Genomic DNA, 22288 nt, shown 5'->3' with positions numbered 1-22288 from the left:
TCTTAGCAAGAGCTCTCTCTGTGAAACTGCGAACATGATTGTTGCAAGATTGTTTTTCTGCAGATGTCCCCGAACTGCTTAGATAAACAGTGTGCAAAAATCGTCCTGTCATGTCATGTTGACGGAAACAGGGTTAAAGTCTTGCAAATTAACATGCATCAGATTTAAATCTGATTTTAATTGAGGTACATGGGGACCGAGGCTGGAGTAATTATAGGGCACCCTGAGCAGGATGATTTGGTTGTTAGTGTTTCCACCTGCTACACCACACATGCATAGTTCAGACTGTCTGCAGAATACAGGAGGTATTAGTTGGAAGAGTGGATTCTCCTCATGTGTGTTTTATCACTTGAAACTACCTGATGCATGTCTTGTCTGGTGAAATGCTGCAGTTTATGTGGTTTGCCATTGCTGCCTGTTTTAGTGGCTCTTGCTTTTGCCAGATGTGGAGACGAGTGACATCTGGAGCACCTTGTCTGTGACCCCAATTAACGACATTAACCTCATGACAACAGGAGCGTTGTGCTTTGTTCTTTAAAAATGTATTAAAGAATATATGTAGGGTTCAATAACACATTACAATATGTTAAATAAGCCAGATTGAACATGTTACATTTACAAGGGGTGAAAAAAAAAAAAAATTCAGTGCAGGAAGAGAAGCAGCTACATCCTCAGCCCCACTACAGACAAACAGACAAAGTAACACTGCATCACTGCCGCTTAGTTCACCTGTCTCCTTATTCTTATATTTTTTGTGACATAACTTATTGTCACATACCCATTGTCAAACGTACTTCATGGTCACCCTCGCTCTGAACAACACAATAGCTCCTGTTATAAATACTCATGCATTGATCTATTTTGCAGCTTGTTTGTGTTTCCTTTTATTTTTAATATTCTGTATATATTATTGCGATTTCATTCCGGCCGGAGGTTTCCTGGCTAATTGTTGGTTTGCGTCAGTGAGGACGTCTAATCTCCAGGCTGCTTCACAAATCAGTTTTGCAGCGCACAATAAAAAGGGCGGTGGCGCTGACAAAAAGAGGTGAAAAAACGATTGTTTGCCTTTCATTTCCAAGATATCAGTGTGCGGTTGTCACTGGGCGCTCATATGTAGATCTAGATGATAAAACTCCGTGGTTTTCTGTCTTTTGGTAGTTTATATTTATTAGATGGTGCGCGATCGTTTTTATCGGAGGTGCTGAAATGCAGCCAGCATCGTTTCAGCGAGTGCCTCCCCCTCCCCTTTTGCCCACAGACACCATCACCACATAGCAGAGAGAGAAGGAGGGGGGGAGAGAGAGAGAAGGAGACCAATAGGCAGCATCAGTGGAGGGAGTCAGCGTTGCCAGGAGCAGAGAGAAATTTAAAAAACACCACACAGGCGGACAAAGGAAAACATGGAGGCACAGGGGAAAAGTCCCTCAAAACAGGCACCGGGGAGAAGGCGCTGGTCCTCCCGCACATAGCCGGAGTTACGCACGGACTATTCCCCTGTTTTTAATGAGGTGGGTGGGGACGCACAGTGAGCCGAAAAGGCGGAAAGATTTCTCCAGCCCGTCTGCACATTCCGGCCGCCTGCGATGGCTGTGACAGCGCGATGCAGTTACAGTGTAAAGGAGAACGTGCCCCTTTCTCTGTATTTGTTTATTTTCGTGGTCGGTGGCCTCACAAACGCACAGATTCGATACTCCATCCCGGAGGAGCTGGAGAACGGGGCACTGGTCGGTGACATCGTCCGGGATCTGGGTCTGGACCTGAGAAAACTTTCCACCCGACGCATAAGAATCACGACGGACAGCGGACGGAGGTATTTCACCATCAATCACAAAACCGGGAAGCTGGTGGTGAGTGACCGCATTGACCGAGAGACAGTTTGCGAATTCAGTGGCACCTGTTCACACAACCTGGAGGTGGTGTTGGAGAACCCGCTCGAGGTGCACAACGTGGAGGTGGAGATCTTGGACGTGAACGACAACGCGCCGCAGTTCCCTCGAGACGAGTATCAACTCGAGGTGTCGGAGTCCGCTCTCACAGGGTCGCGGTTCCACATCGAGGGAGCTCAGGACGCAGATGACGGTTCAAACTCCGTGAAGCAGTACAGACTCAGCCCCAATGAGCACATCACCCTGGACTCCATTAAGCCCTTTTCCAATAATAAGCACATCGAGCTCATCCTGAAAAAACCCTTCGACCGCGAGCAGATTCCCTCTCATGAGCTAATCCTGACAGCAGTGGATGGAGGCACCCCACAGCGAACAGGCACGGCCAAAATCAATGTACGTGTCCTTGATGCAAATGACAACGTGCCTGTCTTTGACAACTCCGTGTACAAAGTTAAACTGTCTGAAAACTCTCCAAAGGGCGCACTAGTGATCAAGCTGAATGCAACAGACACCGATGAAGGCGCCAATGGGGACGTTTTCTACTCCTTCAGCAGTTACACACCTGAGAGAGTTAGACAGATGTTTTCCATGGACACAGTAACAGGAGAAATCCGAGTGAAGAACAATATAGACTATGAGGAGACCAACTCTTATGAAATGTATATACAGGCAATGGACAAGGGGCCAGCTCCAGTGGCAGTGCATTGTAAAGTAGTTGTAGAAGTTTTGGATGTCAATGACAACATTCCTGAGATTGTGCTGTCCTCTCTCTCCAGCCCTGTGCGTGAAGACGCCCGGGCTGACACGGTTGTGGCATTGATCAGCGTGAATGACCGGGACTCTGGACCAAACAAACAAGTAACCCTGTACATCATGCCCAATTTGCCGTTTAAGATCAAGTCCTTCCGCAATCACTATACCGTCGTCACATCCGCCTTCTTGGACAGGGAAACCATCTCATCCTACAATGTCACCGTCAACGCTGTGGACGGAGGCCTCCCACCCCTGTCATCCCAGATGACCTTTAAGGTGCACGTGGCAGACGTGAATGATAATCCACCTCGCTTTGAACAGACCTCATACACTGTTTATATTACAGAGAACAACGCTCCCGGTGCATCTCTATGTGTTGTTAAGGCCACAGACACTGACGCTGCAGAAAATGCACGCATCACCTATACTGTCCTCAATGACAACAACCACGGTATCCCTGTAGCCAGCTACGTCAGCATCAAACCCGATACAGGTGAGGCTTATGCCCTGCGAGCCTTTGACTTTGAGAAGCTGAGAGAATTTCATTTCCAGGTGAAAGCCCAGGATAATGGAATGCCTCCCCTCAGCCGTGTAGCCACGGTGTATGTATATGTTATGGACCAGAATGACCATAAGCCCAAGATAGTCTACCCACCGGCCAATGGGAGCCGCACCACAGAGACGCTGATTAAAAACGCTGAAGCAGGAGCGTTGGTTAGCAAGGTGACAGCGTGGGATGGTGATGCAGGGCAGAATGCTTGGCTGCTCTATTCCCTGGAGCAGACCAACACAGACATTGACCTTTTCAAGGTGCATGAGCACACAGGTGAAATCCGCACCACAAGGCGTGTCATCGAGGACAACTCCACTTCCTTCATCCTGAAGGTGTCGGTGCACGATAACGGCCTGCCGCCACTCTCCTCCACCGCTACCATCCATGTGTACGTGATGGAGCTGCCCCCAAAGTTGGCCCCTGACCCCAAACGCATCATCAGGCCCAACAGCCCCTTAATGTTTTCCAATGTCACACTCTACCTCATCATTGCCCTGAGTGCCACGACCTTCGTGTTCCTGGTCACCATCTTTGTCCTTGCCATTGTGCGGTGTCATGCCTACTGTACCCAGCCTGGCTCCTGCTCCCCATGTTGCGTTTCAAAGAAGAGTGTTCCAGAGGGGAGCACCTCAGCTGGTGGTGTTGCAAGTGGAGGAAGAACTGTGGGTGGAGCAGATGGTGGGCAGCCAAACATCAATGCGGCCCAGCGACGTGACCTAAAAGGGGAACCGCATTACATTGAAGTGCGGGGAAATGGGTCTTTGACCAAAACATACTGTTACAAGACATGCCTGACTGCCACGTCAGGAAGTGACACTTTTATGTTCTACAACACGGGACGGCCTCATAGTGGCACCTGGGGCTCAGGCTACGTCACCAGCCACAGTGGACAAAGCCAGATATGTGTACGGCGTCTCAGTATGCCAGACGCAGCTGCCATTCAGGTCGGTCTGCTGCGATCTCTGTGTTTGTTGTTTCAGATTGCTTCTAAACAGTAAAGGACACAAAGCGCAAAAAGCCATAAAACTAAAATTCTCAGTTATGGTTGAGACTTTTCTCTAGGGCAGTGTTCAGGCAGTAGGATTGCAGTTGACATTTACAGGTCTGAAGCTGTTAAAGCTGTTTCATCTGGTGTTTTATATTTTTGTATGCATTTTCCTGCTGCTTGTTTGGATAGATAGTCTTTTATAGAACATAGTGGTATGAACATTTACTAGGTATTTCTATCACTTGCATCCAAGATGAGAATATCTAAGAACACTTGTGCCAGTCTCAGGATTTGCTTAGTCTTTTAAGTTCCAAGAAAGAGCTAGCAGCACCTTATCTACGGTTACATCATTGCCTATAGATTTTGTCTACCTGGCTGTATCCTAATATTAAATACAAGTGTGGGTAGCTTCTGTGGGATGTGTGTGTTGTGGGCATGCACACTTAGATTTGGTCACTCTGTCTCTGCTCCCTTTTTCTTAATCTTTAATTCTCTTTTCAAAACAGACTGACAGATTTCAGTGGCTTATTCACCTATGACCCCAAACACTCAGTGTTATTTGTCGGCTTTCGGGCTGTGTGCCTCAATAAGTCCAGTATGTCCACAGGGCTTTCAGTGGTCATCTCTATAGGGAGGCAGAGTCTGGGAAATAATGCAACCGTCGCCAGCTACAGGGGCAACCAGTCCCACTGCACCAAAATAATCATCTTCTGGTCACGTACGTCTCTGGTGCTGAACAGAAAGCCAGAGTTTGAGAATCAGTTAAAGAGCCAAGTCTTTGGCACAGACTTTGCCTTGAACTTCATCTAAATCTGAGCATAATTTATTATTGTCATTGCGTAAGGTTGATGCATAAATATGCATAATTTGCAGTTATACTAAAACAATGAATTAATAGAATAACACAAACATTATTTGTTTTCTTCATCATGGTGTTTGTCCCAGAGCCTCATTGGGTGTATCTCTTCAGTGCAGAATAGGATGTGGGATAAAATATGTGATAAAAAGAGGAACGTTGAAGAAATGGTTCTTTTATCATCTGACCAGCTCCTCATTAAATGTCAATCATGTTTGTTCGTGCCATGTAATTAAGTGGCAGCGATGTGTTTCTCACTGCTGAGCGTGGATTGGCTGGCTCCGCACAGATGAGGCGGGGGATGTAAGGTGATTGGACAAAGTGTTGATGTCGGAGGTGTGAGCTCTGTATCCATGCTATAGGAGTCTTCTCCGAGAGGGAGAGGGAAGGGTGGAGGAAAAAGCGAGAAAGGGGGGGTAGGGTGGCCAAACCAAAACGTGTCTTTATTCCCTGATTTACAATGTACAGCCACGCAAGGAAATTAATGCACAGGAATCATTTATTTTTTTAATCTCCACATTTATTTACTTCATTTCAAATGATGAAGCTGAATGTAGTGATGTCTCGTCATTGTGGTCGAATCGGTTTCATATTTTTTCTTCTTAGTTGTTGTTGTTGTTTTTTCTTTTCCTGTGTTATTTGGAATTTTTCCTAGTTTTGCATATGGCACGTCCCTTAGGAGACTGCAGACATGTTTAGGTTCCAGATGCCGTTATGTCTCTAGGTGCTCATACCATACGACCAGACAGGCTAGTCTCCCTTCAGGGGTGGCAGGGGAAATCTTTTTCAAAGCAGTATTTGTGGACAATCTGGCCTTTTTTTTATCTCATTCTCTTCCCATATGTTGTGACACAGAGCTTTCTTTTTTTTAAATCTTTTTTCCTTTTACTATTGATTCCAACACTAACTGCTTTTTGATCACTGATTGTCTTCAGAAATCCAGTTCACCTTTATTTCCAAGTATGAATAAGTGTTGCACATTCTACTCCACTCGACATTGTGCTGTGTTTGAAAGACTCCATGAGGAATAGCATGCTTCTCTCATTAAGACCAACTATTGGATTCCAAGGGTGATGAATGTCCACTGCAGACTGGTAGAGGTCAATGCAGCTTCAGCAGCAACTGAACATCTGTCATATTTGAAAGGAAATTAGATTGCAAATGGGTCTCTTATGAACTGCATGGAAGAACAGCGAGAATTTAGTGCCCTCAGTCAGATTGGTTCAGCCCTGTCAGTGGTTTAGCTTGAGTTTAGAGAAAATGCATCTCGTGTGGTCTTGTGGGGTCAGGTAAACAGACGACTGTGATCTGAAAGAACAATATCAACCAATTAATGTATTTAAATTGTCAGCAGGCTTTGATGTTTTACCTTTTTTCTTGACACTGATAGAGTGTCACTAACTGTCCACTACTGGCAGTAGGGCAGAGTTTGTGGAGCTGTCTGGTTGTGTCACTCTGTTATGATTTGTCTATGTCTACATCCCGAGCTGACTGGGTTAATCTGACATCTGCCCTCCCCCATCCCGTCTATCTCCACCTGTGTCCTTCAGGAGAGAAATAACGGAGGGCGGTGGGTGGAGGGTATAAAATGTAGACTGTGCTCAGCACAGTTACCATGGTGAGACGTGTCATAGTGACTCAAGCAGACTCTGTGCCAGTGAAACTCAATGTTGTGATCCGTGTAAAGAGGATGTAACAGGGAGAAGCAGCAAAAGAGAGTGGGTGGTGAATATAAAGAACTGAATAGAGGAATGCAGTGGTAGAGAGAATAGAGAAGTTAGAAGGGGTCTTTCAGAAACCATCAGTGAACACAACTGAAAAACAACTTGATGTTAAAATGCATTTGTGATGACAGATTTTTACATTTTGGGATATTTTGATGTGATAAAGGTAAAAGAGAAGGTTAAGGTAGGTATAAAAGGGTAGCTTTGAATTAAGTCTTTGGACAGCAAATGTGAATTTTCTGCAATTTGTCCCATTTACTGAAGTGTACCACACACAGACAAGTGTTAGTGGATCTAACCTGGATATGTTTTCCCAGGTCCAAAGTGTTACAGTACCATGGGCAGTGGACCGCTGGAGTAACATCTCAGAGTCATTTTTTTTTCACAGGACATGGAATGGAGAAGGGTGCAGGATATGCACTTAAAAGCTTCAATTTAACCACTGACTTTTCTCCCAAAACAGGGACAAGCTATCGCTGCATTATGTGTGTGTGTGTGTGTGTAACACACATGCACAAGTATTCTCTCCATGACTTATTAATGAAATGGTATTGCCTTTCGTCTGTACTTAAGACTCAATCCCTCTCGCTTTCTCTTGCAGCCCAAGGCGCCAAATGCAGACTGGAGATATTCAGCCTCCCTGAGAGCAGGAGGTGTAATGCAGAGGTAAGCATCCCACCGCTGTGACACTTTGCAGTAAAAAGCTCATCATACCTCACCAGTCATTTTCATCTTATCTGAACAAATCTTCCCACATGATGATTTATGACAATTTACACACCAAAAAAAAATCTTACACTATTCACATCAGACTTATTACAGCAGTTGATGCTGGGAATCTTGTAACTTAACCTTAAGTATTCTACAGAAAGGGTGTAATTATGCAGTTAAGGTACACTGTATATTCAAAATGTAAAAGCATATTGAAATTAGAAAAGCCAAAGATATTGCAATATCATTCCTTTATCACTTTGAAGGTGACAGAGACCAATGCAATACATTGTCACTGAGTCTCTTTTATGAATATTCCCAAGCAAGTATTTCTTACGCAAAGGTTTCTCACTTAAGATTTTACGTTCCTTTACATATCTACTAGCTTCCTTTTACTTCACTCTAAATTGGTTAATGCTAGAGAAGCAGTCCATTTAGATATTTTGAAGGGATGCAGCCCAGAGGGATGCTTTTCCATGTTTTATTGTTTTAATGACCTAATACTAACAGTCAGGTGGTATCTTTACCTTTAAGTGTGGGTGTTGATGTTAAGCTGACACCGGGGTCTACTGCACAGTCTCATCTGCTCATTACATGTCACTAAATCGGTGGGATAGATTAAATAAGAACCTCATTAAATGTGAACAGGAAAAAAAATCATGTCTTCAGGGCCACACCCATCAATGAACCACCAGGCCCCCCAAGTGAAGCATTCTTAAATTTCCCCATGTCTTCGGCAGTAAAGCTGTCTGAGATCATCTTTGCCGCAGCTGTTGAACAGCTGTGGTTGCAGCACTGATGGGAAGAGGAGGGACAGAGGATCCGTCAGTTCCAAAACAGGATATCTACCCTCACTGTTCACCAATTTTTACACATCATTGTAATTTGATCGACTTAAATCTCTACCTTTTATAATTAACAACAATTGAACGTCAAATTTGAGAGAAGCAGCATAGCGAGAAGCAATGGTTTGGTCAATGTTAACAGACAGATGGAGAACTGACAGGAGGGAAGGATGAGCAGAGAGGTGGTCAGTGATGGATGAAGGGCAGGTGGTCAGGTGAACAGATGGATAACAGGGACACAGGGACTGCTCCATGAACACACTAGCGGTCACAGCACCCCTCACACACTGGGCTGTAACATGCTGTGAGATCATATGGACATGATCAAATCAAGGGTCATGCTCTTGAGATGATGCCATAATTTCAAATAGTGCCTGGTTTAATTATGTGGTCTCGATTAGGTTATCTCTATGTAATCATATCTGTATAGTCTATATTCTATCCATGCCTTATATCTAGATATGGTATAGATAAATCAGTGGTGTTGACAGTGTTACAGCGGAGACAATCACATTTGTGTTCTTCACTGCTCTAGCTCAACAGTATTTATTTATCTGGGTTCTTTCACCCTGAGGCCCACACATACATGCATACATGTGTTATGCACGTCTTAATATGTGTTCCTTCATGTCTATTATTCATCTTTATTCATATTTCGCTACCACTGTCCAGAGGCATAATGCTGTTTCTGATGTCTTTGTCTCAACTTGTATGCATTTTACATCATGTAATTCCGTTTAGATGTGTTTTCATCATGTGCCTGTACTCTGTGAAGACACACATGTATGTATGTTTCTACTCTTGGATGTCAATGTCAGATCAACAAGAGTAAACCCTGTGAGTGTCATTAATGTTAGCTAGATTACCTCATAATTACGGCAGAGATTAATGAACGTTAATGTGCTAACACATTAAGTCTATCTGGTCTCACCCCCTCTGATGGCATTTAGGTTGTATCTCATCCTGACCGAATACCAAGCCTAATACAATATTAATGTATTTACAGTTCACGCTGGCATAATCAGTTTTCGATAAGAGATTTTGCTCATGCACCCAAACATCGTCTTATGGTGGCGACCTATTTAATTTGATTTAATGCTCAACATTTCCTCCAAATAGTGTTTTGGGGAGCTTGTATCTGTAACTGTAATTGTAATTTTCAACAATTTGTTTTGCCTGAGAGCGTTTAATTGCTGGAAAATGATGAGTAAGCATGTGGTTAGAGACGGTAGGAAAAATATGAGATGATGAGAAATGAGAGAGAAGGACAGGCATCGTCTGAAAAGTGTATCATCAATCCAGTGTTTGCCATTAATATTTGATCAGCATGATGATGCTGAGCTGCACTTAAAATGGCCTCCGTGGCTAGATCACTTTTGTTCTCTGCAGAACCCCTCTAAATAGAGATGTAGATGCATACATCTTTTCCCATGTCTTTAGCACTGATAAACTGCGGACCCATACAACCAGTATTCTATGTAAATACTCCCTAATTCTCAAGATATTTGATAAAGACTGAGAGTATCTAATTTTCAAGAAGAAGAAAGAATGATAAGTGAATGTAACGTTATTGAAGAAAAAAGAAGATATACCAGCTCACACAGAGCTTAGTTAAGGTTTTACACTTGATAGTCCGAAATCTGTTTTTTATATAGATTTAATAACATTTGAGTTCAAATGTTTTGAATCTGATTTATAGATATATATTTTTTTTTTAACTTGAACAAAATAAAGTGTGGGTTGAAAGGGTTTTTAATCTGCTGCTAAAACCCAGCAGATTGAAGGTAACTACGGGTGGTACGGCCAAATCACAGAGAAAGGATAAAAAAGGATTTCAATCTTTTTCTATGATTAGATATGTCTGTGGCTAACAGTAATATGCTTTGGTTCTGATCATTTAACAAACATGCTGCCCTACTTTCTTGGATGATTTCAGAAAGGAGGTTTCACCTGAATCTTTATAACTAAATTCTTACTTTCCATACGATAAGGTCCAGTAAGGCCTCTCCTGGCAGTATTTCTGAAGCAATTTTTTTTTATATTGCTTCAGTCAAAGGGGAGTTTTTCCGTAAAGGGGGGTTGAGCTGAAATCCCATAGAAGGGGGGCGTGAAAATGTGCGGACAGCCATCTGTAATCCATAATCCAGAGAATATCAGGAAAATGTCGGGTGAATAGTTTAATCCTAATCTGAATGTCACATTTCTGGGAGCGTGTTTGCTGCTGCCCCAGCCCAAATTCAACCGCACCACCCACAGGAGACATAAAGAGGTGGAAGAGTTGAATATGTTGGAATTGATGTTATAGTCCCAATATGAGCATAGAATTAGCAAAGTGTCAAATCTCTTGTATGGATAGCTTGTGTTTTGCGTGAGATGACTTATAAACAGTGTTTAATATTTGAATGTTTTTCTGTGTGTTCCAGCTCAGTGCACATGGAGGAGTCCTCGGTAATGCAAGGAGCCCAGGGGGTCCTGGTTCAGAACTGGCCCACTGCTTCCAGTGCCGCTGGTAAGGATCACTGAAGATGCCTTCAGATAATCACAAATAACCTCCTAGTCTGAATGAAGTAGATTTTTGGGGGGCTGATGTCCATATAGATATTAGGGAGTAAAGTATTTATGATAATGATATACCAGTTTATTTAAATATGAAAAATGTGCCAATTATTTCTAGGATGTTGTTACCAAATCCTAGTAACTTGATATTGTACAATTTAACTATACACTTTATTATAAATAACAAAACAAACAAATACAAACAAATATTTAGAACTTGAATTAGGAAAAGAAAAAAACATTCACATGCAAATCGCTTCTACAGTGTATCTGTAAAATAACAATAAAAAACATAATCAGCAAACCAATAAATCTATCAGGCTCTATTCACATCCTCCTAAAGCAGTTAACATGCGACAAATATGAGCTCAGACGATCTTATACCAATAACTGTACATTCCTCAAGAGTTTATCGAACCACAAGCGAGCAATGGTTTAAAAAGGAAACAGCGATATCTCCTGCAAGATCGCCTCAACCCACTTCTACCACTTCCCACTGCTGCAGGGAGAGGAAATGACATGAGCTACGTTGGCGGAGATGGATATCTCTGCTCCCTGTAGCAGCAAGAGAGACAATACAGAATGAAAGGGAAGGAGAGAGAGAGAAGGGCAATAGTTGATTGTATTATCAGCAAGATGTTTATAGAGGAATAAGCCACTGAACCACAGAAGGCAAACATTAGCGAATACATTAGAGAAGACTAATAAAACATAATTACATTCCCTCACCTTTTAATGTGGATATCTCCTGACTTGCAGCTCGTTCATATCTGAACAAAGACCAGGATTATAGGGATGGATGATGTGGGCTATTAAGAATATGTTAACTCTTTACCTAAATTCCCTTATGTAGCACTTAAAACCTAGCTACATCAGACAATGTGCACTTTAATGTTGGTCGTCCTGAAGTGATGGATCCTAATGTAGAGCGTAATTTAAAAAAAACTAATTTCAGCTTCAAGACAGTGCGTCAAATGGCGAAACCGAGTCAAATTCACAAAGTTATTTCAATACAGTGGTAATTATTAGCAGCCCCTTTGGTGTTTATCAGCTGCAGGCAAGTGTCGCACATGTAGGTGTCAACTTTGCTTTTTGCTTACAACCACTAAGTCTAAATTCAACTGTTTGCTGCATCATTGTTGTCAAGAATGCAGGAATATTTTAACAGAGGAACACTTAAATACATTGTGTGCCAACTCACTTAAAAAGACTGGAGCCTTATGCTAATGCACTAATGATGACGGGAGAGGGTCACACTCGATGCAGAGAAGAGACTTTATTTTCAGAAAACAAAAGGGCAAAATATCTTTTGAGCACAGCGGCTCACACAAAACACCGCAGAGGAGCCTATCAGAAAACATTGCTACTTGGAGCATAGCAACAGGAACATCAGAGCAAAACTAAACACACGATGACAGCACACTCAATGCTAGATGGCATTTCACGGACATTGTTATTTGAATGTCATTGGTTATGAAGCCCCAAACCAAGATCCCTGACCAGCGATGCACTGCACCACAGTGTCGGTGCCCGACTCACTTTTCATCCCCTGACTTTCCTCACGACGACAGGCAATGGGATCAGAGAGGATTAAGAGGGAAATGGAGACAAGAGTGTCCTGGTGGAGGAAAAGTGAAGGTGGAGACAAGTGAGAGATCGAGACAGACGTGTGTGCAATAAGAAGGTTGAAGCATGTACGACTACGCAATTACGTTGAGATAAAGAGGTGATTTGTCGTAATTATGAAGCTGGAGATGGTCTGGCCTGGTGTCTTTTATAGACATGAAGCAGTGGGCCGGGCAGGCAGACAAACTACCCACACAATAACTACTGCTTCTTCCTGTTTGCACGCACATACGCACAGCCTCCTCAGCTCCGCCATTGATTTCTTGCCTTGGCTGAGGACTTACAGCCTGCAGGCACGATGTGAGATATAGAGAGACAGAAAGATAGAGGGATGGAGAGTCAAAGACAGAGAGAGAGAGAAAGAGAGAACAGGACAGACAGCAGTGACGTCTTCAGGGTGGGTCGGCGATAACAGGATCAGCTGGTGAGGATTTAAGGTGGTCTAATTTAGCTGTGGCAGCTCAAGAAGAACACATTCTGGGCACGCTAACATTGCTTTGCCTCAGGGCTAAATGTCCCTTTGTTCTCTCATTTTCTGCCAGGTTAAGAATGGAAATAGTAGCTCAGGGCAGTGTTAGCTTCAGGTCAAATTTTAGTTTAGATTAAGGATAATTCTTGGTTAAGAATGTGCGATGATATGAAGAGCGTATATTTGTGGAACATTCTTTCGGAAGACAAGATTGAAGAAGACTTGTTCTCTGACTTTCAAGTTGATTTTGTTCATCGTGTCTCGAAACTGAAAGAAATTGAGATATTGATTCGATGTGGCCTGTCACATTGCTATGAGTCAGACTGGGCTATATATAGCTGTATTGTCTTGTTTATTTGGCACACTGTGGTCCTGAGGTGGGAAGCAGGATTATGTACCAGTTTGGTTTGTTGAGGGAAGTGTATCTTTCTGGGTACAGAACCAGGCTGCTGTGGTGCCTCACTGTCTATAGTTTGTTTTTTGATGTGAGACACAGAGGTACAGCTGACAACGCCCCTGTCTCTTCCCCTCTGAGTTAGAGTGTGCGTGTTGGCATAAGTTAGTGCATGTCACTGCTTCTTGTTTGTGTGTTTTCGCACGTACGTGCCGATGTGTGTGCTTGGCTGTGTTTCCAAGTGTGTTTTGGCTGAATGCTTTGTGTGCTGCTCCTGCCGGGACAGATGGAGCAGAGCCCACGCCCAGATTAACAGACCAGCATTAATGAAATCAGGGCTCTGCTCACTGTCTAACTCCCTCTCCCTATCTATTCCTCACTCCCATGTCTTTCCCCCCCGTTCCCCCTCTGTCTCTCTCTCTCTCTCTGTCTATAACGGCACATTCAGAGAGAGCTGTGCAGAATTGCAATCATCCCCTGCAGAGATGGGCAGAACAGAGGGAGATGGGCAGTTAGCTAAGTAATGGGGTTTAAAAGAAAAGAGACTAAACAACTAAAGATAAGGTGCATAGGAAGATGGAGAAGTGACGGACATAAAGTGTTTGGGAGGGAGTGGCGACAAGTAAATCAGAGCGATTGAATGTCGCAAAGTGTTAGAAGGAAAGGGAGAGAGCTGTGTGAGGCTGCTGTTGCTAGGGGAGAGTGGTAAGACTAAAAAGAGCGAGATAGAGAGAGAGAGCTTGCAGCATTACTCTCCATCAGCACAAGCACTGTCACCATGACTCCCACCAATGTCCTACTGCTTCACTGGAGGATGCAGTTTCCACGGCAACCATTCACGGCCCCCAATATCGAGAGGAGAGCGAGAGGAGGGGGAGTGCAAACATATGGTGTGGGACAAAAGGTGCTGGAGGAAGAGGGTGGGGGATAAGAGCTGGCTGTGGCATCAGGTGAAGGACAAGCTAAAGAGGACGGCAGGGAGTGACAGTGTTAAAGGAGGGGGGGGGGGGTGCGTTTGGAAAGTGAGAGTTAGAGGTAAGAGGTGTAAGGGGTTGGGGAGTGAGGAACAGAAGGGAGAAGAGTGACCTACATACACCGGGGCGGTGTACTGCAGAGGTGGATGCAGGTTTGCCGTTTTCTTTATCAGCCCAGTCCGCAGACCCACTGAGGCACGTACACAGAGGGAACAGAGAGAACGACAGGTTCGGTTTGAGTTAGCAGCAGCCAACCGCAGTAGACACCTGTCAAGGCAAAAATAGACTCTGGGGTGAAGGCAAAAGGCCAAGTGAGGGGGAAGAAAGTGCGGAGCGATGATGGAGAAAAATACAATAATCTGCTGAGGATTTGTGCTTCCATGTTGCTCCTCAGGACTTCAGTGTATGAGCTGCTTTAGGCCCATGTCCTCATTTAATTTACTTTGTTCGTCCATCTCATCAGGAAAGAGGTGAGAATTAAAAGTACAATTAAAGCGATTTCTCTGAGTGTTGGATACAAAAAAAAACCTAAAGAAGGGATAAAGATAGAGAGTCGATTAAATTCAAGGCTGTGAGTCATTTTTGGGCTGTGGCCTTTCAGTTGATGTATATGGGATATGAAAAGATTTCTGGCAACATCAGAAAGGTACGGTAGAAGAGTCTAGAAGCTGTCAGGGGCTTTTTTACAGTTCCCGAATCCCTCCTCCCCTTCTGTTTCCTATTCTCGACTTCAGATATTTGCTTTCATTTATTGTCTCAGTTGTTTTTTTTAATTCCCACCCTGCACTCTCACAGTCTTTAAATATCTTGCAAGCTCTCTCACCCCCTCCTCTGGAGAATGGATCCTTTTCTCCTACCCATTTATTTATTCTTTGTCATAGCACCCACTCACGCCAACTTACTGTAGACTGAACTCGCACACAGATACGCAAATAACAAAACCAAACTCCTACACCAAAATTCAGTGTTGTTTTTTTTGTGTTAAATCCTGTCACTTTTGATACTTGTGTCCAGCACCTGCCCCATAATCCTGGTGGGAGCCGACAACAAGATGCTAGACACACAAACACACATAAATCGGCAACCTACAACGATTTTACTAAATCCCTAAAATCATTCTTATGTCACCATCTAAGCAGAAAGCACACACAGAGGCATGAAAATTCGGTTTTCGATTGACAACAATATCACATTGGGATTTTATCAAAATATGCGTGCACACTTTTACAGCACACAACATCGAAGGTACTGTCTGTGAGAAGGGTGCGGTCCCAGCAGTCTGTTTGTTCCCATCACTCACAGATTTCTCCATTTCCGCTGAGTGTGTTTGGAAAAATCAAATGCATCACATGCCCTCAGGATCTGTTAAATCCATTGTCTGTTTTTGTTGTTAAGCATCGTGTCTCAACATCTGCATCCTTGTACTTCCTGGCCCCTCTTCTTCTCCTCCTCCTCTTCCTCCACAGCTCGTTATGTAACGCTGCATCGCGCTTCTGCCCAACTGGACGATGGTTTGGCGAGACAAGGTGATGAATAAAGTAGATGTGGCAAAATAGAGCTTGGCTGACTTAACTGGCAGTAAATACCTTGAGCAAAATTACAATGATTGACGCCTGGAGATCAGACTCAGGGGAAGATGCAGCAAAATCCCGGACTGTCATGAAAATTGTTGTCTACTTTAGCATTTCACATAGAGAGCATTTAAATGTAATTGGGTGATCATCACTATGAAACTACTGAACTCTCCTCGTCTCTAATGTGCCTGATAGCTATCAGTGACGGACAAGCTGCTTAATACCCAATCACATTAATGTTACCATAAACATTGATAGGCATGATTAAGACTGGTGTCAATAACTGGGAGGGACGGGTGTTGGCTGGCTGAGATTTTCCACGCTAGATTACATGAAAGGTCAGAGCCAACGAGAGATCGAGAGAGGAGGAGGAGGAGGGTGGTGGTGGCAGCGGCGGCGTCAGGGAAAAGAGAAGGAGGGAGTTTGCGCAATTAGTAGAGCAGAGGAGTAGAGGAGAGAGGGAGTTTTGCTCTGCGACAGCCGTCGACAAATCGGACAGAAGAAATGGTTGTGTGGGGATGAGCGGTGGTTGAGGTGAGGCCGAAACTATCATGAATGAAAAGAAGGATATAAAAGAAGAGAAAAGGAAATGAGATAAGGGGGGTTAAAGGGTACATATAAAGGTGACAGCTGTATACGTAGTTTCCTTTCTCACGTCAATTCACATTTAATCACTGCAAATGTCGAAGTATCATGTAGAAATATTAGAAGAGCTTTTAGCAGTTAAACACAGCTACCCTTTTTTTTTTTTTACCTTGACCCTTTTTTAAGCGGTTTGCCCTGCCCTGCCTTACCCTCTTCCATCTGTCTGCTCTCAGCATGACTCATCACTCTCTGCCATTATGTTGTGTTTATGAATGCAAGTTTGCGCTGGTGTCTCATCAAGTTCACACATTGACTTTGACAGGTAATTTCTCAGAGGGCAAGAGAGCGGACGCTGTGGAGCAAAGCATTTGCCAGCGCTCCAGTATTCTGCATCTATGATTCAATGGATTTTTTTGCTCCTTTTCTTCTGTTTCTGTTTTTTTTCTTCCCGTTGGGATTATAGGATCAGGGTCATGTTTCTGCGAGGGGAGACTTATCAACTGGGGGAAGACTCGTTTGCTCGTAAATGAATGTGACTTTAGCTGTCTCTGCTGTGACTTCATGTGGAGGAAGCAGCGACTGGATCTAGGCTGTCCTGTCCTAACCTCCTCAGTCTCTGCAGCTCTTGCAGCTGTGTTGTCGCAGTTGTTATAATTCTTGCACAGTCGTCCTCGCGTCTATTTTTTCCAAATATATTCAGTGGAATTCAACATGACAAAAATCATCTTGCTATGTTTTTCTAACCAGCTGTCCAAAACCCAAACATTCCATTCAGTCTTATAAAACAAGGAAAAAATCTTAAATCTTCACCCTGGAAAACCTGTATCCTGGGAATGTGTGAAGAAAATAAATTGATTATCAAAATAGTTGCAGACTAACTTTCTAACCATCAGAATATCAATTAATCAGCTAATCATCGCATCTTTAATTTGGGCAAGGCTCTGAATCTGCATCTGTACAATTAAACAATTCAGTATTTTAAAAGCCAAACTAAGACATATAAACCACATTTTAGACTTTTGGTGATTATAACTGATGTAGTGAAGAACAAAGTTGTATCATGCTGTCCTTATCTTATATCACACAGGTCATCATAACTGGATGGTTTTCACCTTACATCCCACACCTTGTTCACTAATAGTTTAGTCAGGATTATGTTTGCAGTCTCTTTGTCCAGCTGCCTTTAGGATGACCGTTCACTTTGTGTAAGAGAAGCAAAATGAAGAAAAGTGAAACCAACAGTCTAGTGTAGATATTTTGGGCCTGGCTGGGTAAGGAAAGACGGGTATTCTCTGTCTGGGATTCTTCCCGAGGTCAGACTTCTTCTTCCAGACACTGTTCCTTCTGGTTGGATGAAGCCCGGCTCTTTTAATCCTTCCCTTTGGAAAGAACTCAGAAAAGGAGTCTGAGAAATAGAAGTGAACGTGTGAGACAAGTGTGGCAAGTAGGTCATTGCTGTGAGGAAGTAGCCAAAGTGAAAGGGACTTTTTTTTAATCTGGTAGATTGTCTCCAACTTTGTTATATGCTTTACAGAGACAGACTGATTGTCCGTTACCTTCCTAAAAGCACTTAACCCGTCATTTACTTAATAATAATGGGTTTTCTTTGGGTGGACTTTTCTTAACATTATTCTCTCTTATTGTGGCAGTTACGAATTAACTCACAAGTGGCAATTGACCCTTACAACAGGGCCACAGATGTAAGCCTCGGAGGGAGCCAGATTCATTGCCCACGTTTTAGTCATTTAGCGCTCTCAAAGCTCCCATTTAGTTCCACAACCTAAAACGAGTGCACAAATCTGCACATTTGCATCTGCTGATTCTTTTTCCAGTCACATTTCCTCATATCGTCTTCAGTTGTCTGTACCACGCTCCCTTAAACGTGCAGCGATGATGGACAGAAACAATCTCAGATGACAGGCAAATTGTGCGTTTCGAGCTGGTGGGCCTGTTTCATATACAGCAGTCATGTCATTCATTAAGGGGCAGAATGCATTATGAATGAGGTGCAAAAGGCTTGGTAAATCTTAACCAGGGTGCCTGAAGAGTTTAGCCAATGAATAATGAGTGGTGGCCGCCTGTAATTTGTAGCTTTCTGCATTACCATTCAACAAGTGTGGAATAGAATGCCGGCAGATTTGATGTTGTCTGTGAGTAGTAATAAAATCCTAACAGCTGCTTTAACTTGATAACCAAATAATAACCTATCCGGATTCCTTCTCTATTTCTTTCAGATGCTGAAGGCGGAGAGGTGTCCCCCCCAATGGGCGCTGGTGTAGACAGCAACAGTTGGCACTTTCGCTATGGCCCCGGCGGTCCCGGTGCACCGCCACAACACCTGAAGCCTGGCGAGGTTCCCCCAGAGGCCTTTATCATTCCCGGCTCCCCGGCCATAATATCCATCAGACAGAACCAGGGAGGAGAGGACGACAAGAGCGACTTCATCACCTTTGGGAAGAAGGAGGAGGCCAAGAAGAAGAAGAAGAAGAAGAAGGAGAAGAAAGACAAGAAGGATAAGGGGAAGGATGATGATGAGTAGAGGAGCAGAAAGAGAGAACCGCAAAGAAGAAAAGGGCGTTGTTAAAACAGAGGTACCAACCAAAGTCCATTGGGCAAAAAGAAAATGTGAAAACTACCATAGATTTCCCAGTTTCACTATATTACCTATTTTCACTAATAACAATATCAAGTTCTCTGTTCTGAACCTGGCCTTATGCACGATTTATTTTACCTTCAGTCTCTTTCTGGGGTAAATTATTGATCTTGCCTTGATAACCAATAAAATGATTGATTTAGCTCCGAGCCCCTATGTGCCTATACACCTGGAGTCAACTCATGTCAGTCATCCTTTCCTGTAAGAAAGGACCAATCTTTGCCCCCGTCTTCAATTTTTCTCCTCTAACCCATGGAAACGTTGGCACCTCTGTCTTACCCCCTCCCCAACAATGATGTGTAAACCATTCTCTCAGAGAGGAGACAAATACTTTGTACAAGAACAACAAAAAGCTCTGTGCCAGCCAAGGAAAAGAAGAACGACGTAGAAAAATGCGGAGCTGGACCCACACCACTTGTAAATAGCACAGACGAGAGTCACTGAAACTAAGGCTAACACTACACTGCTGCAGATTCCTCTGGTAATACCAACAGTGTTTCCTAAGATCTCAATGAAACCACATGCACACACACGCATGATCACACATTCAAACATGCAAACACGAGAAAACACACTGACCGTGGCAAGGTGGACACATAAAGCACTTGAGAGAAGGAGAAAAATTTAAAAAGAGAGAAAAACAACTGGCATGAAAGAAATGTGCTTTGAACAAGACACTGCAAGCTTTTTGCCCTGCACATTTGCCTATGCGGCGCACATGTGTACATCAACTCTCTCAGGATGGAAGCGCCATCCTTTGAAATCACTCTGTATTTGCTCACTGCATTTGAAGGACACAGAGAGCTTCATCTTCTGCCAGAACCCCAACTGAGGAATGCAGAGAGCCCTGCAAAGATGGGAAGTTACCTCACATTCTCCTGAGGACCACAGAGGGAAGAGTCCAGCTGCGCTGGCTTCTGACTCCGCTTTCAGCCAGTGGACTCTGATGAAAATAAGTACAGAATATGAAGAGAGTCTCGAGATTTTGATAACACCTTCTCTTATCCCCCTGCTGCAGCAAAAGCCTAAAGCTTTCTGCTTTGAATGTTTGGTAGCAACCAGTCCTTACCTGATACCTTGAGTTTACAACTGCTCACCTGCTCGAACTTGCCCAAAGTTGCCACGAGCCAACTTCTCCTCCCCCAGCAGCCTTTTCTACCCTCACGGTCACCCATCCCACCAATTGCCTCTTCATCTGATGATGAAGTCTTCTGCTTTCATTTGGTCTTGAAAGAGATTCATGATGACATGCACTGTTTTATTTCTCCCTCAGTTTCAAATGCTTTTTACTTCTCATGCCTCCCCACATTTACCCTCAGACACTTCCCCAGACCCCCGCTCTGACCCCCCCTGCTCAGGATCAATCCTGGGAACGGCCTGCGCTGAACATTGTGGTGTGCTGGGAACAGCATGGAGTAATGTGGATGAGGCCTGGGGAAGCCCAGTCGGGGGTGGACACCCTGAACTCTTGTCAGATGTCTCTCTAAGTGCAAAACGGTTCAGTGCTTTTAACTTGTGAATATGCTGTTCATTTTCCTGTTCTTAGCCACTGATGAGAGGGGACCATGTGGGATGAAGCAGATAATAGGGATGGAGGCAAAGTGAGGAGACAGGTGCCGTGGGCTGGCCCTCCCCCTCCAGGTATAAGAGAAGAAAGTTTTTCTCCACATTGATTGTTTCGGATCGTTGAGTCACATATTAGCTTTTTGGTACGCTGTAAATATAAGCGTAGACTTTAATAGATTGTCTCATTAATAATTGAAACCTGCTAAAAAATGTGGGCATCTAGAGATTCCCATCCCACCTGCTATATCCCACCAATCCTCTCTCAGGAGGTTTTGAAAATGGGGCACTCGCATGCCTCAAGACCGGCTTCTGTTGGTTCCCCTTCCCTGCCTGTAACTTGTTGCCACGTCCCCCAAAGTTTTGCGGCTCAGTATGACGTCACTCCATTAAGTGGCTGCTGCATGTACTGCTCTAAGGAAACACATACTATATAGAGAAATATATATATAAATAGATAGATGGCTATGATTTTATTCTTTTGTATTATCATTTTTCTTCATTACTTGCACAGGAGATAATTGTATGTACTACTGTCTCTTGCCAAACATCTACGTTCTACAATCTTCATGCTCCACAGATGTTGTATGGCCATCCACTGAACCTCTTTAGATATTTGTACATGCTATAGTGTGATACCTTTCAACGCAAGTCTTTTTTTTTTCTTTTACCAAATATGATTTTTGCTTTTGAGAATAAGCAAAGCAAGAAAAAAAGAAAAAAAAATCACTCTCTGTGTCTGCTTTTGACATGACGATCTAACTAAAACTGTAATATTGTAACTGAAATATGTATGATCCTATGATGAGCTATCACTTCCCTTTCACTCTTAAAAAAAGACAAAAAATGAAAGAAAAAAATTGTCCAGTGTAAAAAAAGGTATCTGTAGTATATTCTTGTGTTTAGTGAGCATTCATGCTGTCATTCTTTCCCAATGTATGGTGGTGAACTATGGTGGCACTGTGCTGTCCTAAATGGATCAGCCCAGTTCTGTGGTTGTAAAAAAAAAAACCTTTTTTGTACACCCGCTCATCAGTTGTAACAGTGAAGTAGTGAATTTCATTTATTTTCTGACTTTTTTTATTTTACCTAGATGGAAACAGTGGTAATGTGTTTTGTTTATAAATCACTAATAAAGTTTTCTTTCTTAAAAATAAATTTGGAATTTATTGTCTTGGGTGCATTTGGGTGATCTGGTCTTCTATGTCTTTTATGGAAATAAATGAAAAGCAAATTGACCTCTGGGAGTGAAAATACAGAATGCTGAATTAAACCTCAGATAGCCTCATATAATTTAAGTATTAAATAAAATCTGTTTCAGACTTGTACTTATATACAGAAGAGACTTTCATTTTCAGCTTAAAAACGGGTCAATGCGGCACTCCACAAAAGTGAGAAAAGAATGTATCAGTAAAGGCGCGAACGAGCACATCTCTTCACATCAGTGAGTGCAAGGCTGACAATCTAACTCCAGGCGGCACTCGTCTATCACACACACACTCTCATCACTCTTCTTTCTCTGCACCAGCAAGCACACAGAAAGGCCCACACCCTGCAGAGATGAGAGACAGTCAGAAT

At 43.3% G+C, this 22288-nt stretch overlaps 1 protein-coding gene across 12 annotated transcripts in view; it reads left to right on the top strand.

Moving 5' to 3' along the window:
* Nucleotides 1-21868, top strand: part of LOC128446183 (protocadherin alpha-C2) — a 150794-nt gene extending 128926 nt beyond the window's left edge. For 10 of the 12 annotated variants that reach the window (XM_053429154.1, XM_053429164.1, XM_053429155.1 and 7 more), the window contains 3 exons: nucleotides 7362-7426; nucleotides 10740-10825; nucleotides 18729-21868. In XM_053429154.1, the coding sequence (XP_053285129.1) occupies nucleotides 7362-7426; nucleotides 10740-10825; nucleotides 18729-19033 (456 nt within the window). In that variant the 3' untranslated portion in view covers nucleotides 19034-21868. Of the gene's footprint in view, nucleotides 1-1568; nucleotides 4137-7361; nucleotides 7427-10739; nucleotides 10826-12935; nucleotides 12939-18728 lie in introns of those variants that run through there. The other 2 variants (XM_053429153.1, XM_053429165.1) reach the window with 2 other exon arrangements.
* The last annotated feature ends 420 nt before the right edge of the window (nucleotides 21869-22288 follow it).

This window comes from Pleuronectes platessa, chromosome 8, assembly GCF_947347685.1.
Source record: "Pleuronectes platessa chromosome 8, fPlePla1.1, whole genome shotgun sequence".
Lineage (NCBI taxonomy): Eukaryota > Metazoa > Chordata > Actinopteri > Pleuronectiformes > Pleuronectidae > Pleuronectes > Pleuronectes platessa.
This window is presented reverse-complemented; position numbering and strand designations above follow the sequence as displayed.